Source organism: Pseudophryne corroboree, chromosome 1, assembly GCF_028390025.1.
Source record: "Pseudophryne corroboree isolate aPseCor3 chromosome 1, aPseCor3.hap2, whole genome shotgun sequence".
NCBI classification, from domain to species: domain Eukaryota; kingdom Metazoa; phylum Chordata; class Amphibia; order Anura; family Myobatrachidae; genus Pseudophryne; species Pseudophryne corroboree.
In genome coordinates this window covers 1,079,494,108-1,079,518,607 of record NC_086444.1, presented here as the reverse complement: position 1 = coordinate 1,079,518,607, position 24,500 = coordinate 1,079,494,108, and the positions used below count along the sequence as shown (strand labels likewise).

At 44.9% G+C, this 24,500-nt stretch overlaps 1 protein-coding gene across 7 annotated transcripts in view; it reads left to right on the top strand.

The window, feature by feature from the left end:
* LIMCH1 (LIM and calponin homology domains 1) overlaps positions 1-24,500 on the top strand; it is a 484,664-nt gene that overhangs the window by 418,292 nt on the left and 41,872 nt on the right. For 4 of the 7 annotated variants that reach the window (XM_063921014.1, XM_063921011.1, XM_063921012.1 and 1 more), the window contains 6 exons: positions 2,309-2,389; positions 5,594-5,622; positions 8,041-8,148; positions 8,411-8,503; positions 9,393-9,539; positions 15,972-16,090. In XM_063921014.1, the coding sequence (XP_063777084.1) occupies positions 2,309-2,389; positions 5,594-5,622; positions 8,041-8,148; positions 8,411-8,503; positions 9,393-9,539; positions 15,972-16,090 (577 nt within the window). Of the gene's footprint in view, positions 1-2,308; positions 2,390-4,661; positions 4,739-5,593; positions 5,623-8,040; positions 8,149-8,410; positions 8,504-9,392; positions 9,540-15,971; positions 16,091-24,500 lie in introns of those variants that run through there. The other 3 variants (XM_063921015.1, XM_063921017.1, XM_063921016.1) reach the window with 2 other exon arrangements.

The window sequence follows — 24,500 nt, the reverse complement described above, 5'->3', positions numbered from 1 at the left end:
TATGCAATTAGCATTATTCTAGGAGCCCTGCACCATTTAATGAGTGTTACCTGTTAAATAGTTTTAATATATGGCAGTTTGGGCCAATATAAGTAACCTTGGGGGTAATTCAGACCTGATCGTAGCAGCAAATTTGTTAGCAGTTGGGCAAAACCATGTGCACTGCAGATATAACATGTGCAGAGAGAGTTAGATGTGGGTGGGGTGTGTTTAAACTGAAATGTAAATTGCAGTGTAAAAATAAAGCAGCCCGTATTTACTCTGCACAGAAACAATATAACCCACCCAAATCTAACTCTCTCTGCAAATGTTATAGCTGCCTCACCTGCAGTGCACATGGTTTTGCCCAACTGCTAACAAATTTGCTACTACGATCAGGTCTGAATTACCACCCTTGTCTCTTGGCATCATAATCTACCTGCATTGATGCTCACTTCCTTAGGGTAGACAACCCAGGTTTGAGTAGGGATGAGGAGGGGCTGTAGATCACCTTACATAAACAGATTTGCTCTTTACGCTGTTTGAAGGGGTGGTATTCAGGTGACCGGCGGTCGGGAGACCGACCAACTCCCTAAATATCTCGATGGTCAGCATGCCGACCAACAGGGACTATTTCCACTCGTGGGTGTCCACGACACCCATAGAGTGGGAATAGAACCCGTGGCGACCGCAGGTCGCCACCGAGCCCGCAGTGTGGCGGGCTCAGCGAGCCCACAAAAGGGCTTGTTGCCCTCGCACCCCCCCGCCGGGATCCCAGCGACGGTATGCTGCCGGGATCCTGGCGTCGGTATGGTGACCCCGCCGGTCAGCCATACCACACCCTTTTGAGGAATCCTGCAGTTTATTTGCTCAAAGAAATGTGGAATGACATAGGATGTTCCACAAACAATGGATTCATTTATATTACTGGAACAAGTGCCTTTCAGCTGGGAAATATATGGTGGAGACAGGAGAATTGGTCCAAGCGTGGGGCAGCAGGTGGCCATGTTATGATAACTGAGCTGGCAGTATGTCACATCTTGGAAGGTTTGCTGTGCAGCAGACACAAAATGCTCATTATGGATTGGTGGATATATGGACTGGGACAGGGCAGATGATGTCACAGCAGCTTGCATGACTGCAGTTTCAGTTTTTGTGAGGTATCAGTAAGATTTGTCTGTCTGTAGTGCAGTGGTGTAGGTATTTTTCTAATTTTTAACAGTGCTTCAGTGGACTGTCGGGATAACAGTGAACAATCACATTTATCATCACTTTATTTTTTTAAGTTACTTTTGTTTTAATCTTGTTGGTCATGAAGTGATGCAGAGACATTGGTGACATGAACAAGAGTAGAGGAGATGAAATATACGCATGATATTAAAAAGGGACACTCGGTAGATCTGCCTTGTTGAACTGCATTATCTATTCCTCACCATCATCCCCATAATGCACCTGCCCCTGACCACCAGCGAATAATACGGCAACTTCTCCCAGTTTAGTTAGCTATGATCAGTGTTACTTTAAAGGGTTTCTAAACATTATTATTTTGATGATGATTATTATTTTAATAACAATTAATAATCTCCTTGTGATAAGTGTTTATCAGGTATCCCCTAAAGTGTTTTAAGTGACGTATCCCCTAATCCAGTGGTTCCCAAACTGTGCCTAGGCACCTTGGGGGTGCCTTAGGGCACTTGCAGGGGTGCCTTGGATTGGTGGTCCAAGACCAATTCAAATTATATATGGTCAATGTAATAGGCAAAACCAGTGCTTGTGGCTTCCAATTATAAAATATGTGGACAAACGGAAACAAATCCTGTCCCTCACCACACAACTGACCCTAAGGATGACATGTAAACACAATTTACTTAATTTCATATTTTTACATTTCTCAATAAGAAACTTTTGGCCTAGGGACGCCGTGAAAAAAATGTGGATGCTCTAGTGTGCCGTGACTCAAAAAAGTTTGGGAACCACTGCCCTAATCTGATAAATGTACCATCCCACACATTATGCATTGTGAGGTTTTAAACATTTATTTTTGCATGTTTTATGCTTTACTCATAAATGTCAAATTATTTACAGTTCTATTTCACAAGCTGAAGTATCCATTAGGATGTCAAACCAGGGGATTTTGAAATTAACTGTTGTATATTATTATCAGGGAATACACGCTGTAAACCTTGTTTTTAAATGTATTAAATATTCTGTTATCTTTATTTCCTTTAATATTAGCAATATGTGTATGTTATTTTGTAAAGTTTCGTAACTGGTTGTTTTGTTTGTTTTTGCCGTATTTTTACACATTATTATGACCTTTGCACCTCAGGATCTCTCCATAAAATCCAGCTAAACATTACTCTTAAGATCCAGCCCGCTGTGCGTCGCCCCCAGTGTATTTTAAAGTCAGGTAACCGCCGCTGCATTGTACCGCACGCTGCCTTCCCCTGCACAGTGTTGTGGTGTGGTCACACATACAGGTCACTGGTGCGCTGCTTATGGTGTTGGGCTCTCTCTGCGTTGTTCTCACTTTGAAAATCACTGGGTTTGTAAAAGTCTTGTAACGTGTGGAACCACTTGTGGTGCAGCAGCTGGTCTTCTTCTTATCTATTACACCATTTTGTCTGTATTATCAAAGAATGTTCCATAAATATAACTTCACATAATATAATGTAATGTTAGACAATATGCAGTTACTAGTTACCAGCCCGTCAAAATGACGTAACAACATAACAGTAATGTCAGCATCGCCGGCTGTGCGCGCCCTAACGAAACTTCACTTGAATTGCTCCGTCGGGCGCTGTCTAGTAGCCGCCAGTGTGCAGAACACTTGAATTCCCCCATAGGGGTGAGGAGCAGCGTTATCCTTTTATTATATAGGATGTTCAAGAAACATGTCTGTAAAGAAAGAGACACTGCTGATATAATAGTCTGGTGACTGCAGCTTCATATTAGAGAGTTCTAGCCTTAACATAATTCCTGATTAGCACCATTTTTACGTAAGTGAGAATATATGTGGAATTTCACCTGCACACCATATAGATATATACAGACTACTGTGGTGATATGTTGTTCTATCCACATATTTTCTACCTCTGGTATAATCAGTACAGCATGAGTGAGTCTAGCCCATGGCACATGCCACCAGAGAGATATTACAGATGTGTGCCCATTCATCTAGTGTTTTTGCGTATTATATGGTGCGAGATGCTTGGTTAGACACTGCACAATGGATGGGTTTCTACTATTTTATATTGGAGCAGTTGTCAAGATTGACTATCTAGGCTGAGCCATGCTGGATGAGAACAGCAGAACGCTGTGATGTTTCACTTGTTCATCATGAGGGTCTGTCCAGTGCACACTGAGGGTCAGGGTCACTGTGCTTTTAGAAAACCTGCCAACATTCTAGAAGTGCATTTGTAGAACGCTGGAAAAACCAAAGTCCAACCTCCTGCTATTTTCTACCACCTCCTTCATTAAATGGAATGTCATGTTACCTCTGAAGTTACTATTGTCAGAAGTGAGGGGACATAACTGTAATTACATGTGTCAAGTTTGTGCTTGTCAAGCTTTTTTATACATTGCCATACAGTACACTGCTCGGGGTTCATGTCTCAGACGAAGCTGAACAAACATGGTGGTGCAGAATGCTCCCCATTAAACACCCAAGATGTGACCCGAAGACTTCCAGTTCTGTGCTAGTGCCCAATTCAAGGTCATATGAGGAGTGTAAATATTGGTCATTTAAACATATGATTCTATAATTGGGGATAAAATAATAATTTGAGTACTAATAGGTCAGCAGAGACTGGGTCACGGGGATCCGTGATGAATGGCGTGTCCTATGAGTTTAGGCTTGATCAACAAGTTAAAGGTTCTGTGTAAAGAATTCAAACCCTGTACAGATGTGATTACAAAGCGTTATATTGTCTGAGGCCCCATCCTAGACAATCAAAATGTAAAACTGGATCAGCCAGTACACCTCAATGGCACCAGTTACTGGCTACCCACCTGTTAGTAAATGTTGTTATTCTTTATCATTTCATTTCCCATCAAATTGGTTCACTGTATTTGGTCAGATTTATGTAATGTGTGTGTGTGTGTGTGTGTGTGTGTAGCGTGATTGTTTACAGATTCATTTGAATTTGATTGATCCAATCAGTCAAGGGTATGTACGTCTGGCCAATGCTAGAATCCTGTTTTGGAAAGGCCTACCTTTTATGGTAATAAGATACAGCGCTGGCTTCCAGAATCCAGTAGTTCCTGTTTCAGTCATTCCCAAATCCCTACTACCATCTCTTTATGATGCCCCCTTGGAATAACCTAATACCCTTACTGTGGAGTTTACTTTGGTGGGGCTTGAATACTGGGCCAGATGTACTAAGCCCTGAAAAGTTATAAAGTACAGCCAACCAGCTCCTAACTGTCATTTTTCAAACAGGGCCTGTAACATGACAGTTAGTAGCTGATGGTTGGTACTTTATCACTGTACACTTTATCACTTTTTAAGGCTTAGTACATCTCGCCCATTGTTCCATAAGTGTTCCATTTTATACCAATGAGTTCACCTATAGGAGTTTAAATTCAAACATCCCCCTTGCTCATACTGTAAAACATGGAGGAAAACAGGTAATAGTTACAATGCAATGCACATCTGATCATCACCAACACTTTGTTCTCAGTTCTCCCCGGATGTCTGCGAGACGACACACCACAGATTACAGGTAGTAGTTCTGGGTATTAATAAGCCTGACTATATGGTATATTTTGTCTTTCCAATTGAAAACCTTGTGATCAATAAAACATCATTAACAGATCTTATAATCTAGCAGTTGATTTTTACTTTGTAAAACTTTTCTTATAATAAATGTTTGAGAATGTCAGTCCCAGTCTACCACCTGTATTCTGTAATGCACGGATAGGGTTTACACTATTGCTGTGGCGTGCGAGCCTTTCCTTTCATACTAACGTTTAAAACAGACTTTTGACTATATAACGTATATGAAAAATACAAAGAATATATTATAAATATCTTCTTTGTATTATTCTAAAGATTTTTATAGTCAAAACTCTGAAGTAAAAAGTATATGGCAGGTGAGGCAGTGGCTCCTTTGCTTTTCTTTTCTGCACTTCTCTGATCAAAACTCACCATATTTCCAGCAGTATGTACTGCTGCGCCTGTGTATAATGCCCAGATGTACCCTTTGGCTCATAAATTATGTGTAAATCTGGCTCTGGTACTAGCCAGTGCCTCCTCAGCCATTTACCTCACCGCACGTCCCTGCACTATTGTAATATCCTACAAGTATACTATTACTGGAGACCATTGGTGTGTCCTTCATGAAATCAATGCTGGAGGAATTCTAAAGAATAAAATAGTAATGATGATAAGGATATTCCAATAAGTGTGTTCTGTCTGATGAGCCCACCAGAAGCCCTTTGTAGCAACGCCTATGCCCAGTAGTCTGGTACATAAGCATTACATGGTGAATTGGGATAATTGACCCAGTTGTAAAAAGTGCATTATTATCCATGACCATTTGTACTGACTTATGCGCATTGTAAATTACAAGATATCCAAATAAAGTTGTTTTTGTTCGCTTCTGTTTAACAGGCGGGCCGGAGAGCAGTGAGAACTCATCAGTAAGTAATGTTCTGTGGCATGTTTGTGTTGTCAGAGTACTGAAGAAGCCGCAGAATATTTCACAGTCTGTCAAGCTAAGACAATGAACAATAACGTCACACACAAGTGCTTAGCGGCTTTATTAAGATCTGTTTGACACTTCTGTCAGCAATTACTCATTCTGCATCAGCAACTGGTCTAATCAGCTTACTTCCTTAACAAGGCTCTTCATTTAAAAATAAGTAATTCTCCCTCGCACAGGACAGTGTATGCCACATAGCTGTAGGCTATTTCTCTCTGCAAAGTGTATTCGCAAGTTCAGGTTTTGTCTGCTGCTTCTCTCAGGGGGGACATGTATCAAACCTTGGAGAGCGGTAAAGTGGAGTAGTTGCCTAAAGCAACCAATCAGCTTATAACTGTCATTTCAAAGACTAGAGAGAGATAGTACCAACCAACCAACCCGCTCCTAACAATCATTTTTCAAACACAGCCTGTAATATGGCGGTTAGATGCAAGGCTGGATTAAGCGAGAGGCGATAGGGGTGGCCACCTGGGGCCCACACACAGTAGGGGCCCCAACATATTACGTATTTCACTCAAAGGAGTCTCCCTCCAGCGGCTCAGCTGTTCATTAATAGCGGCTGCCAATTAGCTCCTCCGTGCACAGGCGGTTTTGCAGGGTTATGTAGGGATATCTCACGAGACAGTGTCTGTATGTTCCGACGCGCTGTCCCTGCTGATGTCCAGGTGTGTGTGTGAGGGGCTTTGCCAACAATAGTGTGGGCCCCCACAACCTCCGTTGTCCTGGGCCCCCACCTGCCTTAATCCGGCCCTGGTTAGATGCTAATTGGTTGGTACTTTATCTCTCTCCAAGCTTTGCTAAATCTCCCCTCACGGTTTGATACATCTCACCCTCATGCTTTTTTGCATCTAGGCTAATCTGTCCACATCGCTACTACCCCATACACTTTTCCCAAGGAAGAACTCTATTGTATTGTAAAAGGATTTCACACCCAACCTAGGAGAACTATGGGGGGGCATGGACAGATTCTGGGGAAGAGAAGCTTTGCAAATAGACTTCTTAGCACAATCCTAAAAATGATTTCAAGCCCTATATCAGGAATATTTTACTAATACATCCTTCATTGATAGCAGTCACATACAAAGGAAATATGACACTATATAGTGTTACAGCCCCTTTTAGATTAATAAATATTTCTTATATCTCTAATAAACATTAATATTTCTGCTCCCAGCCTTACTATATATACGTAATGGTATATACAGTTATAAAACAATGTAATGTATTAGTTTATAGTGTATTTCAAGAAATGGCTCTTAATATAATGACATTGAATTATTTGTAAAGTAACACTGGTATATTCCAAATTCCATTCATGTAATCAATAGCTCATTAAGGAGAACTTTAATTATGAATATGCATCCCTGGGTAATCAGAGATCATCATAACTGATGCCTTCTGTAGTTTTCCATGGCATAAGGGCACAGGTTACTGGAGAAAGCACACACAGTTGCCAATTGCCCCTACATTTATAAGATCAGGGCCAGGCTTTATTGTCCCTAGAATTGTCCCTATTTTATTCAACGTTTAACTGCCCAATATGATTCTCGTTGTGCATGTTGGATGAATGTATAACCGCTATTGAACATAAGTATTTCAAATAAAACACAATTGCATTCTATCCATATTCACTGATAATGGGGTTTATGTATTAAGCCTCCTAAAGTTGCCTGTAGTGACCAATTAACTTCTACCTATCATTTTACAGAATGTTCTTCGTAAACGCTAGCTGTAAGCTTATTGGTTTCTATGGACAACACTTGCGGTGTCATGACAGGGATGGTAGTGCAACAAAATGGCTGCCTTCACACTGCGGGACTTGATTGGCTGAAATGCACCAAAGCAAGCTGTCACTGGAAATTACTATACAATGCTCTAAGCCAGTGGTTCTCAAACTGTGTCGTGACACCCTGGGGTGCCTTAGGACACTTGCCGGGGTGCCCTGAATTGGTGGTCCAATTCAAATTATTTATGGTCAATGTAACAGACAAAACCAGTGCTGGTGGCTGTCAATCATAAAATATGTGGACAAACAGAAGCAAATCTTATCCCTCACCACTCAGTAGAACCTAAGGATGACATATAAACACAATTTACTTAATTTAATATTTCATTCCAAATTTCTCAATAAACTTTGGCCTAGGGGTGCCATGAAAACAATTCTGCTGGCGCTGCGATTCAAAAAAGTTTGGGAACCTCTGCTCTAAGCTATATAATGTACTATTATTTTCTCTGGTGGATAGGAGAAAAATGTGATTACAGTTAACAAATGTATTTCAAAATATTATACATTTACTTATAAATTTTTTTTTAAAAGATCAATTAAGAAACGATGTTGATTTGTGTTTTCTGCCAGGCTTTGCAACCACCATTAAATTCCCCAAGTCGATTTTGCACCTGGGACCCAGAAGAGGAGCGCAGGCGGCAGGAGAGGTGGCAGCAGGAACAGGAAAGGTTGCTCCAGGTATTGCTTTGTGGCTGGGTCATTCGTGTTGAGTTTTACTTTTATCAATTTATATAAAAGTCTTGAAAACTTAAACGTGTTTGGAAAAATAAAAAAACACTGTATACTAGATTATGAGTTGGTTGTAGTTTGCAGAGTTCCGGGGGGAATAATATAATAAAGTCCAGAACTTCTTCCAAATGATTTCCGTTTGCCTAGAGACATTTTAATCTAATTCAATAGACCTGTCATGCTAATGTTTAACTTAATTTTTTTGCTGTAGGAAAGGTATCAAAAAGAGCAGGAGAAGCTGAAGGAGGAATGGGAGAAGGCCCAGAAAGAAGTGGAAGAAGAGGAGCGTAAATACTATGAGGAGGTAACTAGTGATGTGTTCTCTGTGCTGTACAGGGCTACGTGTGAGCTGTGGGATCTGGGGCATTGCCTGTCTCTGCGTTATCCAGTCAGCGCGGAGCGGCAGAGGAGGTCACTTTGGCGCTGTGCACCTATAATAACTGTATGGTGGACACAGACCTACTACTTTATTACAGGGTAATGGAGCCCCCAAAAATGTTTTATGTGTAGTTAAATGTCAATTCCCCTAATACACTTTTCACTCACCTGAATGAGATGTTCATGGGAGAATTGCTTTAGAATCTGCCTGTTTCACCAAAATATTTGTGGAATAGCATTATCCTTTATGGATCAGCCAATGCTTTGAGTACCATATAATAGACATTTATAGTTAGCACTGCATCTATGGTCCACAGTACACTTTTAACTCTTGTGACACCCATCTCCCCCCCCCCCCCCCTCTCCCTCTCTCTCTCTCTTTCTCTCTCTCTCTCTCTCTCTCTCTCTCTCTGTCTCTCTCTGTCTCTCTCTCTCTCTCTCTCTCTCTCTATATATATATATATATATATATATATATATATATATACACTTAAGGAGGCTAGACCTTGATAAATCTGTTGGTGGGTTATGTGCAGAAGAAGCTGAGGTGTAGTTGTCCTGGCACTGTGGAGCTACAGTTATCCCGCAGCCTTAGCCCTCAATAGCCGGTCAGATGTCTCTGTGCTGCAAACACTTCAAGCCACCAAAACAGAAACGCTTTCATTTGTGTAGATTGATTCCGTGCACTGCATTATATTTCCATGCAGAGAATACTTATGTTACTTCCCTTTGAAAAATGTTTTTCTCTTCCTTCAGTTAATATCTGCTGTATGTCTCAAAAGATCATTTGTAACCAGGAATGGATGTGTTTCTAGGAAAGGAAGATCATTGAAGACACAGTCATGCCACTGACCACGTCCCCAGTCACCAGCGTACACCATGGTATTTCTGAAACCAATGGGACTTCTGTCTCCAGCCATACAGAGCTTGTACCGGGAGGACAGGAAGAGACCACTGGAGAGGTAGGACCACCCGCCCTTCTGATGTCACATGGCAGACCGCTCTGCTCCATGCCAAATAGTTTTTTTAAATTTCAGTCAAAAACATTTCAATGTGTTAAAAAAAAAAACATTGTGAAGTTACAAAAAAACTAAAATCTAACTTCAGTTCTTCACTTTTCATTATTCCCTTAATCAAGGACTTTATTTATAGTTGGTGCCACCCTATGGCCACGTTACTAAAAGTAGTACAACACTTGCCAGGATTGCTGTTCATGATCTCTGAAATGAAGCAGCCCCCGTACATTTTATACTGTTGTATTAGCTTGCTAAACAATTTTATTCTATTTATAACCTTATAAATAAAACTCTAATGTGTTATTTTCTCTAACATCCTAGAGGATGCTGGGGACTCAGTAAGGACCATGGGGAATAGACGGGCTCCGCAGGAGATAGGGCACTTTAAGAAAGCTTTGGATTCTGGGTGTGCACTGGCTCCTCCCTCCATGTCCCTCCTCCAGTTTTACACTGTGCCCAGAGCGAGATGGGTGCACTGCAGGGAGCTCCCCGGAGTTCTCTGCCTAGGAAGCATTTTTGTTTGGATTTTTTCTACATTTTAACAGGGAGCACTGCTGGCAACAGGCTCCCTGCATCGAGGGACTGAGGAGAGAGGGGCAGACCTTCTTAATTGATAGGCTCTGCTTCCTCGGCTACTGGACACCATTAGCTCCAGAGGGGGTGAACGCAGGTTCTTACTGGGCGTCCACCCCTAGAGCCGCGCCGCCGTTCTCCTCACAGAGCCAGAAGAAACGAAGTCAGAAGACGTCTCAGGCGGCAGAAGCCTTCAGAGCTTCACTGAGGTAACGCACAGCACTGCAGCTGTGCGTCATTGCTCCCATACACCTCACATACTCCGGTCACTGTAAGGGTGCAGGGCGCAGGGGGGGCGCCCTGGGCAGCAATATAACACCTCTCTTATGGCAAAAGACAATATACATGTACAGGTGGGCACTGTACATGTATATAAAAGAGCCCCCGCCATTTTTTAATAACTTTGAGCGGGACTGAAGCCCGCCGCCGAGGGGGCGGGGCTTCTCCCTCAGCACTCACCAGCGCCATTTTCTCTCCACAGCACCGCTGAGAGGAAGCTCCCCGGACTCTTCCCTGCTTACACACGGTGAAGGGGTGTTTAAAAGAGAAGGGGGGGGGGGGGGGCACATAATTGGCGGATAACATATTATACAGTGCGGCTGGGGAAAAACATTTTGTGTTGGTCTCCAGGGTCATTGCGCTGGGGTGTGTGCTGGCATACTCTCTCTCTGTCTCTCCAAAGGGCCTTAAAGGGGATACTGTCTTCAGAAAAGAGTTTCCCTGTGTGTGTGTGAAGTGTGTCGGTACGCGTGTGTCGACATGTTTGACGAGGAAGGCTCGCTTAATGTGGAGGGGGAGTGCTTGAATGTCATATCGCCGTCGGCAGCGCCGACACAGGAATGGATGGATATGCTGAATGTCTTAAATGCAAATGTCAATCTATTGCATAAAAGGTTAGACAAGGCTGAAGCTAGGGATCAGTCAGGTAGCCAGACCATGCCTGTACCTGTGGCGCCAGGACCTTCGGGACCTCAGAAGCGCACCATATCCCAGATCGATGACACAGATACTGACACGAATACTGACTCTAGTGTCGACTATGAAGATGCAAAATTACAGCCGAAGGTGGCAAAAGGTATTCGGTACATGATTATTGCCATTAAAGAGGTTTTGCATATTACTGAGGAACCCCCTGTCCCTGACACGAGGGTACACATGTATAAAGGGAAAAAGCCTGAGGTCACCTTTCCGTCCTCATTTGAGCTGAGCGAATTGTGCGAAAAGGCTTGGGAATCTCCAGATAGGAGACCACAAGTTCCCAAAAGGATTCTTATGGCGTATCCTTTTCCACAAACGGATAGGATACGATGGGAATCTTCGCCTAAAGTCGACAGGGCGCTGACACGGTTATCCAAAAAGGTGGCACTGCCTTCGCAGGATACGGCTTCCCTCAAGGATCCTGCTGATCGCAGACAGGAAATTACCATGAAGCACATTTACACTCATTCCGGTACTATTGTTAGACCGGCTATGGCGTCGGCCTGGGTTTGTAGTGCTGTCGAGGCATGGGCAGATTCCTTATCTACGGAGCTTGACACCTTAGATAGGGATGCCATTTTAATGACCATAGAGCATATCAGGGAGGCTGCCTTGTATATGAGAGATGCTCAAAGAGACATTTGTTTACTAAGCTCCAGAATAAACGCTATGTCTATTTCTGCTAGGCGGCTCTTGTGGACCCGACAGTGGACGGGAGACGCCGATTTAAAGCGGCATATGGAGTCCTTGCCTTACAAGGGGGAGGAGTTGTTTGGAGACGGCCTCTCGGACCTTTTCTCTACTGCTACGGCTGGTAAGTCAAATTTCTTACCTTATGTCCCCCCGCAGCATACAAAAAAGGCACCTCATTATCAAATGCAGTCCTTTCGTTCCAATAAGAGCAAGAAGGTACGGGGATTGTCCTTTGTTGCCAGAGGAAAAGGCAAGGAAAAAAGGCTGCACATAGCTAGTTCCCAGGAGCAGAAGTCCTCCCCTGCATCTGCAAAGTCCACCGCATGACGCTGGGGCTTCCCAGGGGGAGGCAGATCTAGTGGGGGCTCGTCTTCGGTTTTTCAGCCACGTCTGGGTTCGCTCGCAGGTGGATCCCTGGGCAATAGAGATTGTTTCTCAGGGATACAGGCTGGAATTCGAAGACTTGCCTCCTCGCCGGTTTTTCAAATCGGCTCTGCCGGCTTCCCCATCAGAGAGGGAGCTAGTGTTGGCAGCAATCCAAAAATTGTATATTCAACAGGTGATTATCACAGTTCCTCATCTCCAGCAAGGAGAGGGATATTACTCAACCCTGTTTGTGGTCCCGAAACCAGACGGTTCGGTCAGACCCATTTTAAATCAAAAATCCCTGAACCTGTACTTGAAGAGGTTCAAGTTCAAAATGGAATCACTCAGGGCGGTCATCGCCAGCCTGGAGGGGGGGGATTGGATGGTGTCCCTGGACATAAAGGATGCTTACCTTCATGTTCCGATATTCCCCCCTCACCAGGCGTTCCTGAGATTTGCAGTGCAGGACTGTCACTACCAATTTCAGACGTTGCCGTTTGGGCTTTCCACGGCCCCGAGAATTTTCACCAAGGTAATGGCAGAAATGATGGTGCTCCTGCGCAGGCAGGGTGTCACAATTATCCCATACTTGGACGATCTCCTCATAAAGGCGAGATCTCGGGAGAAGTTGCTGGACAGCGTGTCTCTGTCCATGAAGACGTTGCAGTTACACGGCTGGATTCTCAATATACTGAAGTCCCAGCTAGTCCCTACAACACGTCTGACCTTTTTGGGCCTGATTCTGGACACAGACCAGAAAAAGGTTTTTCTTCCGATCGAAAAGGTTCAGGAGCTCATAGCCCTGGTCAGGAACCTATTAAAGCCAAAAAAGGTTTCAGTGCATCATTGCACACGGGTTCTGGGGAAGATGGTAGCTTCATACGAGGCCATCCCCTTCGGCAGGTTCCATGCGAGGACTTTTCAATGGGACCTCTTGGACAAGTGGTCAGGGTCCCATTTACAAATGCATCAAAGGATCACCCTGTCTCTCAGGACCAGGGTATCTCTCCTGTGGTGGCTGCACAGTGCTCACCTACTAGAGGGTCGCAGATTCGGCATTCAGGACTGGGTCCTGGTGACCACGGACGCAAGCCTCCGAGGCTGGGGAGCAGTCACACTGGGAAGAAATTTCCAAGGTCTCTGGTCAAATCTAGAGACTTGTCTCCACATCAACGTCCTGGAGTTGAGGGCCATATACAACGCCCTGCGTCAAGCGGAGGAATTGCTACGGGAAAAACCGGTTCTGATTCAGTCAGACAATGTCACGGCAGTGGCTCATGTAAACCGCCAAGGCGGAACGCGAAGCAGAGTGGCCATGGCAGAAGCGACCAGGATTCTACGCTGGGCGGAAGGCCATGTAAACGCACTATCAGCAGTGTTCATCCCGGGGGTGGACAACTGGGAGGCGGATTTCCTCAGCAGGCACGACCTGCATCCGGGAGAGTGGGGACTTCATCAATAAGTCTTCGCACAGATCACGGGTCGGTGGGGGCTGCCTCAAATAGACATGATGGCGTCCCGTCCCAACAAAAAGCTAAAGCGATATTGCGCCAGGTCAAGGGACCCTCAGGCGGTAGCGGTAGACGCTCTGGTGACACCTTGGGTGTTCAGATCGGTCTATGTGTTTCCTCCTCTTCCTCTCATACCCAAGGTGTTGAGAATAATAAAAATAAGCAGGGTCAGAACAGTCCTCATTGTTCCAGATTGGCCACGGAGGACTTGGTATCCGGAGCTGCAAGAGTTGCTCACAGAAGATCCGTGGCCTCTTCCTCTAAGGCAGGACCTGCTGCAGCAGGGGCCCTGTCTGTTCCAAGACTTACCGCGGCTGCGTTTGACGGCATGGCGGTTGAATGCCGGATCCTAGCGGAAAAAGGGATTCCGGAGGAGGTCATTCCTACCCTGATCAAGGCTAGGAAAGACGTGACGTCGAAGCATTATCACCGTATATGGCGAAAATATGTTTCTTGGTGTGAGGCCAGAGCTGCTCCTACGGAGGAGTTCCAGTTGGGCCGTCTGCTTCACTTCCTTCAAACGGGAGTGAATTTGGGCCTAAAATTAGGGTCCATAAAGGTTCAAATTTCGGCCTTATCCATTTTCTTTCAAAGAGAATTGGCTTCTCTTCCTGAAGTACAGACTTTTGTGAAGGGCATGCTGCATATTCAGCCTCCCTTTGTACCTCCGGTGGCGCCTTGGGACCTAAACGTGGTATTAAGTTTCCTCAAGTCACCTTGGTTTGAACCACTCAAAACAGTGGAGTTGAAATACCTCACTTGGAAAGTGGTCATGTTGTTGGCCTTAGCTTCTTCAAGGCGGGTTTCGGAATTGGCGGCTTTATCATATAAAAGCCCATACCTGATTTTTCACGTGGATAGGGCAGAGTTGAGGACTCGTCCTCAATTTCTGCCCAAGGTGGTCTCATCTTTTCAAATGAACCAACCTATTGTCGTGCCTGTGGCTACACGGGACTTGGAGGATTCCGAGTCCCTGGATGTGGTCCGGGCTTTGAAGATTTATGTGACCAGAACATCTAGGATCAGGAAGACCGAAGCTTTGTTTGTTCTATATGCGGCCAACAAGGTTGGCGCTCCTGCTTCAAAGCAGACTATTGCTCACTGGATCTGTAACACGATTCAGCAGGCGCATTCTTCGGCAGGTTTGCCATTGCCTAAATCGGTTAAGGCCCATTCCACTAGGAAGGTGGGCTCCTCTTGGGCGGCTGCCCGGGTGGGTCTCGGCACTACAACTGGGCCGAGCTGCTACTTGGTTGGGGTCAAACACCTTTGCAAAGTTCTATAAGTTTGATACCCTGGCTGAGGAGGACCTCCTGTTTGCTCAATCGGTGCTGCAGAGTCATCCGCACTCTCCCGCCCGTTTGGGAGCTTTGGTATAATCCTCATGGTCCTTACGGAGTCCCCAGCATCCTCTAGGACGTTAGAGAAAATAAGATTTTACTTACCGGTAAATCTATTTCTCGTAGTCCGTAGAGGATGCTGGGCGCCCGTCCCAAGTGCGGACTTCTTCTGCAAGACTTGTATATAGTTATTGCTTACATAAGGGTTATGTTATAGTTGATCGGGTTTGAACCGAGGCTATGTTATTGTTCATACTGTTAACTGGGTAGTTTATCACAAGTTATACGGTGTGATTGGTGTGGCTGGTATGAATCTTGCCCTTAGATTTACAAAAATCCTTTCCTCGTACTGTTTATCTCCTCTGGGCACAGTTTCTCTAGCTGAGGTCTGGAGGAGGGACATGGAGGGAGGAGCCAGTGCATACCCAGAATCCAAAGCGTTCTTAAAGTGCCCTATCTCCTGCGGAACCCGTCTATTCCCCATGGTCCTTATGGAGTCCCCAGCATCCTCTACGGACTATGAGAAATAGATTTACCGGTAAGTAAAATCTTATTATTACACTCCTTTGTAATTTCTGTGTGGACATGTCAGCAAACCTGTCTCACTGGTGATGAATGACTGTTTAGAAACAAGTGAATAGTAGTAAATGAGCTATTAATGGTCATGGAACAAAGCTAATCTTTTTGGTAAACATTATGATAATATGGATAAACATGGCTATGCCAGTGGTGTGCTGTATTTCATCAGCTTTCTTACAATATTTTGCCTTACGACCTGTTTGACTCGTTCGTCTTTGCAATTATGATATTAATTACATGGTTTGCAAAACACTATTAATAAACATTTTGAAGTGGTTGCTGAAATGCTGGAATTGAAAAACCAACACAACCTTAATGTTATTTTGGTTTGTTTGTAGCCGTGGACAGAGGCCAAAAAGAATATAGCACAGACAGAAGATGGCAAACCGCAAGTGCAGCTGTGGACACTAGAGGGAGCTCTGCACAGAACAGACAAGGAGCAGATACAGAGAAACATGTAGGTTTTTCAGCTGGGTATAAAAGTTTATGATGGAGCTTGTATTTCACAGCGGAGCTGTATGCCATGACACTCCATGCAGTTACCCGGTGGATTTTGTGTTACATCTCTGCGTGACTGCATGTGGGAGATGGTTAAATGTCACAGAGTACGTGTACAGCGCTACGGGACCCTTGTGGCGCCATATAAATAACAGGTTAATAAATACAGGAACTGTGTACTGTATATCGCAAAAGGCAAACAAATATTAAGATGTGGGTCATTCCTGCATGATGGCAAATTTGTACACTGCGCATGCCCAAAAACTAAACTCACGCGAATGCACAATTGCATAGTGGACACAGAAAGCCTTATAGCCAGAGAGGCGGGGTGAGGGAAGGTATTTGTGTGTCCACACATAGGCAACGCTAAGTAAGGACCTGCTATTATGCGGGTATAGGATAGATGTAAATATACACTTAAGATGATTAATCACTAATGAGTGGAGATGCGCTATGTTAGTGTACACTGTTTTTTGCAGTCATTTGTGCCTATTTTGCAGCCATTGTTTACAGAACTGCATGTCATAGCTGATGCCATTCAGTCACCCCTATGCTTTCTCTCATATGCAGTAAGTCTAGTATGTGACCAATTCCGTAAATGTACTCCACCCAAATGTTTTCTTTTCTTATATAACTTGCACAGAGTGAGACTGATCGCTAAGAACCCTGCACTTTCTTTGTAGTGACATCCCACACATACCAGTATACCAGCAATGCTATCGCTATTCCCCACACATACCAGTATACCAGCAATAGTATCGCTCTGCCCCACACATACCAGTATACCAGCAATACTATCGCTATTCCCCACACATACCAGTATACCAGCAATAGTATCGCTCTGCCCCATAGATACCAATATACCAGCAATAGTATCGCTATTCCCCACACATACCAGTATACCAGCAATACTATCGCTATTCCCCACACATACCAGTATACCAGCAATAGTATCGCTATTCCCCACACACACCAGTATACCAGCAATAGTATCGCTCTGCCCCATAGATACCAGTATACCAGCAATAGTATCGTTCTGCCCCACACATACCAGTATACCAGCAATAGTGTCGCTCTGCCCCATAGATAGCAGTATACCAGCAATAGTGTCGCTCTGCCCCACACATACCAGTATACCAGCAATAGTGTCGCTCTGCCCCATACATACCAGTATACCTGCAATAGTATCGCTCTGCCCCACACATACCAGTATACCAGCAATAGTATCGCTCTGCCCCATAGATACCAATATACCAGTAATAGTATCGTTCTGCCTCACACATACCAGTATACCAGCAATAGTATCACTCTGCCCCATACATACCAGTATACCAGCAATAGTATCACTCTGCCCCATACATACCAGTATACCAGCAATAGTATCACTCTGCCCCATAGATACCAGTATACCAGCAATAGTATCGCTCTGCCCCACACATACCAGTATACCAGCAATAGTATCACTCTGCCCCATACATACCAGTATACCAGCAATAGTATCGCTCTGCCCCATAGACACCAGTATACCAGCGATAGTATCGCTCTGCCCCACACATGCCAGTATACCAGCAATAGTATCGCAATGCCCCACACATACCAGTATAGCAGCAATAGTATCGCTATGCCCCACACATACCAGTATACCAGCAATAGTATCACTCTGCCCCATAGATACCATTATACCAGCGATAGTATCGCTCTGCCCCACACATGCCAGTATACCAGCAATAGTGTCGCTTTGCCCCATAGATACCAGTATACCTGCAATAGTATCGCTCTGCCCCACACATACCAGTATACCAGCAATAGTATCGCTCTGCCCCACACATACCAGTATACCAGCAATAGTATCGCTCTGCCCCACACATACCAGTATACCAGCAATACTATCGCTATTCCCCACACATACCAGTATACCAGCAATAGTATCGCTCTGCCCCATAGATACCAATATACCAGTAATAGTATCGCTCTGCCTCACACATACCAGTATACCAGCAATAGTATCACTCTGCCCCATACATACCAGTATACCAGCAATAGTATCGCTCTGCCCCATAGATACCAGTATACCAGCAATAGTATCGCTCTGCCCCACACATGCCAGTATACCAGCAATAGTATCGCAATGCCCCACACATACCAGTATACCAGCAATAGTATCGCTATGCCCCACACATACCAGTATACCAGCAATAGTGTCGCTCTGCCCCACACATACCAGTATACCAGCAATAGTGTCGCTCTGCCCCATAGATACCAGTATACCTGCAATAGTATCGCTCTGCCCCACACATACCAGTATACCAGCAATAGTATCGCTCTGCCCCACACATACCAGTATACCAGCAATAGTATCGCTCTGCCCCACACATACCAGTATACCAGCAATAGTATCGCTCTGCCCCATAGATACCAATATACCAGTAATAGTATCGCTCTGCCTCACACATACCAGTATACCAGCAATAGTATCACTCTGCCCCATACATACCAGTATACCAGCAATAGTATCACTCTGCCCTATAGATACCAGTATACCAGCAATAGTATCGCTCTGCCCCACACATACCAGTATACCAGCAATAGTATCGCTCTGCCCCATAGATACCAGTATACCAGCAATAGTATCGCTCTGCCCCACACATACCAGTATACCAGCAATAGTATCGCTCTGCCCCATAGATACCAATATACCAGTAATAGTATCGCTCTGCCTCACACATACCAGTATACCAGCAATAGTATCACTCTGCCCCATACATACCAGTATACCAGCAATAGTATCACTCTGCCCCATAGATACCAGTATACCAGCAATAGTATCACTCTGCCCCATAGATACCAGTATACCAGCGATAGTATCGCTCTGCCCCACACATGCCAGTATACCAGCAATAGTGTCGCTCTGCCCCATAGATACCAGTATACCTGCAATAGTATCGCTCTGCCCCACACATACCAGTATACCAGCAATAGTATCGCTCTGCCCCACACATACCAGTATACCAGCAATAGTATCGCTCTGCCCCACACATACCAGTATACCAGCAATAGTATCGCTCTGCCCCATAGATACCAATATACCAGTAATAGTATCGCTCTGCCTCACACATACCAGTATACCAGCAATAGTATCACTCTGCCCCATACATACCAGTATACCAGCAATAGTATCGCTCTGCCCCATAGATACCAGTATACCAGCGATAGTATCGCTCTGCCCCACACATGCCAGTATACCAGCAATAGTATCGCAATGCCCCACACATACCAGTATACCAGCAATAGTATCGCTATGCCCCACACATACCAGTATACCAGCAATAGTGTCGCTCTGCCCCACACATACCAGTATACCAGCAATAGTGTCGCTCTGCCCCATAGATACCAGTATACCTGCAATAGTATCGCTCTGCCCCACACATACCAGTATACCAGCAATAGTATCGCTCTGCCCCACACATACCAGTATACCAGCAATAGTATCGCTCTGCCCCATAGATACCAATATACCAGTAATAGTATCGCTCTGCCTCACACATACCAGTATACCAGTAATAGTATCACTCTGCCCCATACATACCAGTATACCAGCAATAGTATCATTCTGCCCCATAGATACCAGTATACCAGCAATAGTATCGCTCTGCCCCACACATACCAGTATACCAGCAATAGTATCACTCTGCCCCATACATACCAGTATACCAGCAATAGTATCGCTCTGCCCCATAGATACCAGTATACCAGCAATAGTATCGCTCTGCCCCACACATACCAGTATACCAGCAATAGTATCGCTCTGCCCCATAGATACCAATATACCAGTAATAGTATCGTTCTGCCTCACACATACCAGTATACCAGCAATAGTATCACTCTGCCCCATGCATACCAGTATACCAGCAATAGTATCACTCTGCCCCATAGATACCAGTATACCAGCAATAGTATCACTCTGCCCCATACATACCAGTATACCAGCAATAGTATCGCTCTGCCCCATAGATACCAGTATACCAGCGATAGTATCGCTCTGCCCCACACATGCCAGTATACCAGCAATAGTATCGCAATGCCCCACACATACCAGTATACCAGCAATAGTATCGCTATGCCCCACACATACCAGTATACCAGCAATAGTATCACTCTGCCCCATAGATACCAGTATACCAGCAATAGTATCGCTCTGCCCCACACATACCAGTATACCAGCAATAGTATCGCTCTGCCCCACACATACCAGTATACCAGCAATACTATCGCTATTCCCCACACATACCAGTATACCAGCAATAGTATCGCTCTGCCCCACACATACCAGTATACCAGCAATACTATCGCTATTCCCCACACATACCAGTATACCAGCAATAGTATCGCTCTGCCCCACACATACCAGTATACCAGCAATACTATCGCTATTCCCCACACATACCAGTATACAAGCAATAGTATCGCTATTCCCCACACATACCAGTATACCAGCAATAGTATCGCTCTGCCCCACACATACCAGTATACCAGCAATACTATCGCTATTCCCCACACATACCAGTATACCAGCAATAGTGTCGCTCTGCCCCATAGATACTAGTATACCAGCAATAGTATCGTTCTGCCCCACACATACCAGTATACCAGCAATAGTGTCGCTCTGCCCCATAGATACCAGTATACCAGCAATAGTATCGCTCTGCCCCACACATACCAGTATACCAGCAATAGTATCGCTGCCTCTGCCCCATAGATACCAGTATACCAGCAATAGTGTCGCTCTGCCCCACACATACCAGTATACCAGCAATAGTGTCGCTCTGCCCCATAGATACCAGTATATCTGCAATAGTATCGCTCTGCCCCACACATACCAGTATACCAGCAATACTATCGCTATTCCCCACACATACCAGTATACCAGCAATACTATCGCTATTCCCCACACATACCAGTATACCAGCAATAGTATCACTCTGCCCCTTACATACCAGTATACCAGCAATAGTATCACTCTGCCCCATAGATACCAGTATACCAGCAATAGTATCGCTCTGCCCCACACATACCAGTATACCAGCAATACTATCGCTATTCCCCACACATACCAGTATACCAGCAATAGTATCGCTATTCCCCACACATACCAGTATACCAGCAATAGTATCGCTCTGCCCCACACATACCAGTATACCAGCAATACTATCGCTATTCCCAACACATACCAGTATACCAGCAATAGTATCGCTCTGCCCCAGAGATACCAGTATACCAGCAATAGTATCGTTCTGCCCCACACATACCAGTATACCAGCAATAGTGTCGCTCTGCCCCATAGATACCAGTATACCAGCAATAGTATCGCTCTGCCCCACACATACCAGTATACCAGCAATAGTGTCGCTCTGCCCCATAGATACCAGTATACCAGCAATAGTATCGCTCTGCCCCACACGTACTAGTATACCAGCAATAGTATCGCTGCCTCTGCCCCATAGATACCAGTATACCAACAATAGTGTCGCTCTGCCCCACACATACCAGTATACCAGCAATAGTGTCGCTCTGCCCCATAGATACCAGTATACCTGCAATAGTATCGCTCTGCCCCACACATACCAGTATACCAGCAATAGTATCGCTCTGCCCCACACATACCAGTATACCAGCAATAGTATCGCTCTGCCCCACACATACCAGTATACCAGCAATAGTATCGCTCTGCCCCACACATACCAGTATACCAGCAATAGTATCACTCTGCCCCATACATACCAGTATACCAGCAATAGTATCATTCTGCCCCATAGATACCAGTATACCAGCAATAGTATCGCTCTGCCCCACACATACCAGTATACCAGCAATAGTATCACTCTGCCCCATACATACCAGTATACCAGCAATAGTATCGCTCTGCCCCATAGATACCAGTATACCAGCAATAGTATCGCTCTGCCCCACACATACCAGTATACCAGCAATAGTATCGCTCTGCCCCACACATGCCAGTATACCAGCAATAGTATCGCAATGCCCCACACATACCAGTATACCAGCAATAGTATCGCAATGCCCCATAGATACCAGTATACCAGCAATAGTATCGCTCTGCCCCACACATACCAGTATACCAGCAATAGTATCGCTCTGCCCCACACATACCAGTATACCAGCAATAGTATCGCTCTGCCCCATAGATACCAATATACCAGTAATAGTATCGCTCTGCCTCACACATACCAGTATACCAGCAATAGTATCACTCTGCCCCATACATACCAGTATACCAGCAATAGTATTACTCTGCCCCATACATACCAGTATACCAGCAATAGTATCGCTCTGCCCCATAGATACCAGTATACCAGCGATAGTATCGCTCTGCCCCACACATGCCAGTATACCAGCAATAGTATCGCAATGCCCCACACATACCAGTATACCAGCGATAGTATCGCTCTGCCCCACACATGCCAGTATACCAGCAATAGTGTCGCTCTGCCCCATAGATACCAGTATACCTGCAATAGTATCACTCTGCCCCACACATACCAGTATACCAGCAATAGTATCGCTCTGCCCCACACATACCAGTATACCAGCAATAGTATCGCTCTGCCCCACACATACCAGTATACCAGCAATAGTATCGCTCTGCCCCATAGATACCAATATACCAGTAATAGTATCGCTCTGCCTCACACATACCAGTATACCAGCAATAGTATCACTCTGCCCCATACATACCAGTATACCAGCAATAGTATCGCTCTGCCCCATAGATACCAGTATACCAGCGATAGTATCGCTCTGCCCCACACATGCCAGTATACCAGCAATAGTATCGCAATGCCCCACACATACCAGTATACCAGCAATAGTATCGCTATGCCCCACACATACCAGTATACCAGCAATAGTGTCGCTCTGCCCCACACATACCAGTATACCAGCAATAGTGTCGCTCTGCCCCATAGATACCAGTATACCTGCAATAGTATCGCTCTGCCCCACACATACCAGTATACCAGCAATAGTATCGCTCTGCCCCACACATACCAGTATACCAGCAATAGTATCGCTCTGCCCCATAGATACCAATATACCAGTAATAGTATCGCTCTGCCTCACACATACCAGTATACCAGTAATAGTATCACTCTGCCCCATACATACCAGTATACCAGCAATAGTATCACTCTGCCCCATAGATACCAGTATACCAGCAATAGTATCGCTCTGCCCCACACATACCAGTATACCAGCAATAGTATCACTCTGCCCCATACATACCAGTATACCAGCAATAGTATCGCTCTGCCCCATAGATACCAGTATACCAGCAATAGTATCGCTCTGCCCCACACATACCAGTATACCAGCAATAGTATCGCTCTGCCCCATAGATACCAATATACCAGTAATAGTATCGTTCTGCCTCACACATACCAGTATACCAGCAATAGTATCACTCTGCCCCATACATACCAGTTTACCAGCAATAGTATTACTCTGCCCCATAGATACCAGTATACCAGCAATAGTATCGCTCTGCCCCACACATACCAGTATACCAGCAATAGTATCACTCTGCCCCATACATACCAGTATACCAGCAATAGTATCGCTCTGCCCCATAGATACCAGTATAACAGCGATAGTATCGCTCTGCCCCACACATGCCAGTATACCAGCAATAGTATCGCAATGCCCCACACATACCAGTATACCAGCAATAGTATCGCTATGCCCCACACATACCAGTATACCAGCAATAGTATCACTCTGCCCCATAGATACCAGTATACCAGCAATAGTATCGCTCTGCCCCACACATACCAGTATACCAGCAATAGTATCGCTCTGCCCCACACATACCAGTATACCAGCAATACTATCGCTATTCCCCACACATACCAGTATACCAGCAATAGTATCGCTCTGCCCCACACATACCAGTATACCAGCAATACTATCGCTATTCCCCACACATACCAGTATACCAGCAATAGTATCGCTCTGCCCCACACATACCAGTATACCAGCAATACTATCGCTATTCCCCACACATACCAGTATACAAGCAATAGTATCGCTATTCCCCACACATACCAGTATACCAGCAATAGTATCGCTCTGCCCCACACATACCAGTATACCAGCAATACTATCGCTATTCCCCACACATACCAGTATACCAGCAATAGTGTCGCTCTGCCCCATAGATACTAGTATACCAGCAATAGTATCGTTCTGCCCCACACATACCAGTATACCAGCAATAGTGTCGCTCTGCCCCATAGATACCAGTATACCAGCAATAGTATCGCTCTGCCCCACACATACCAGTATACCAGCAATAG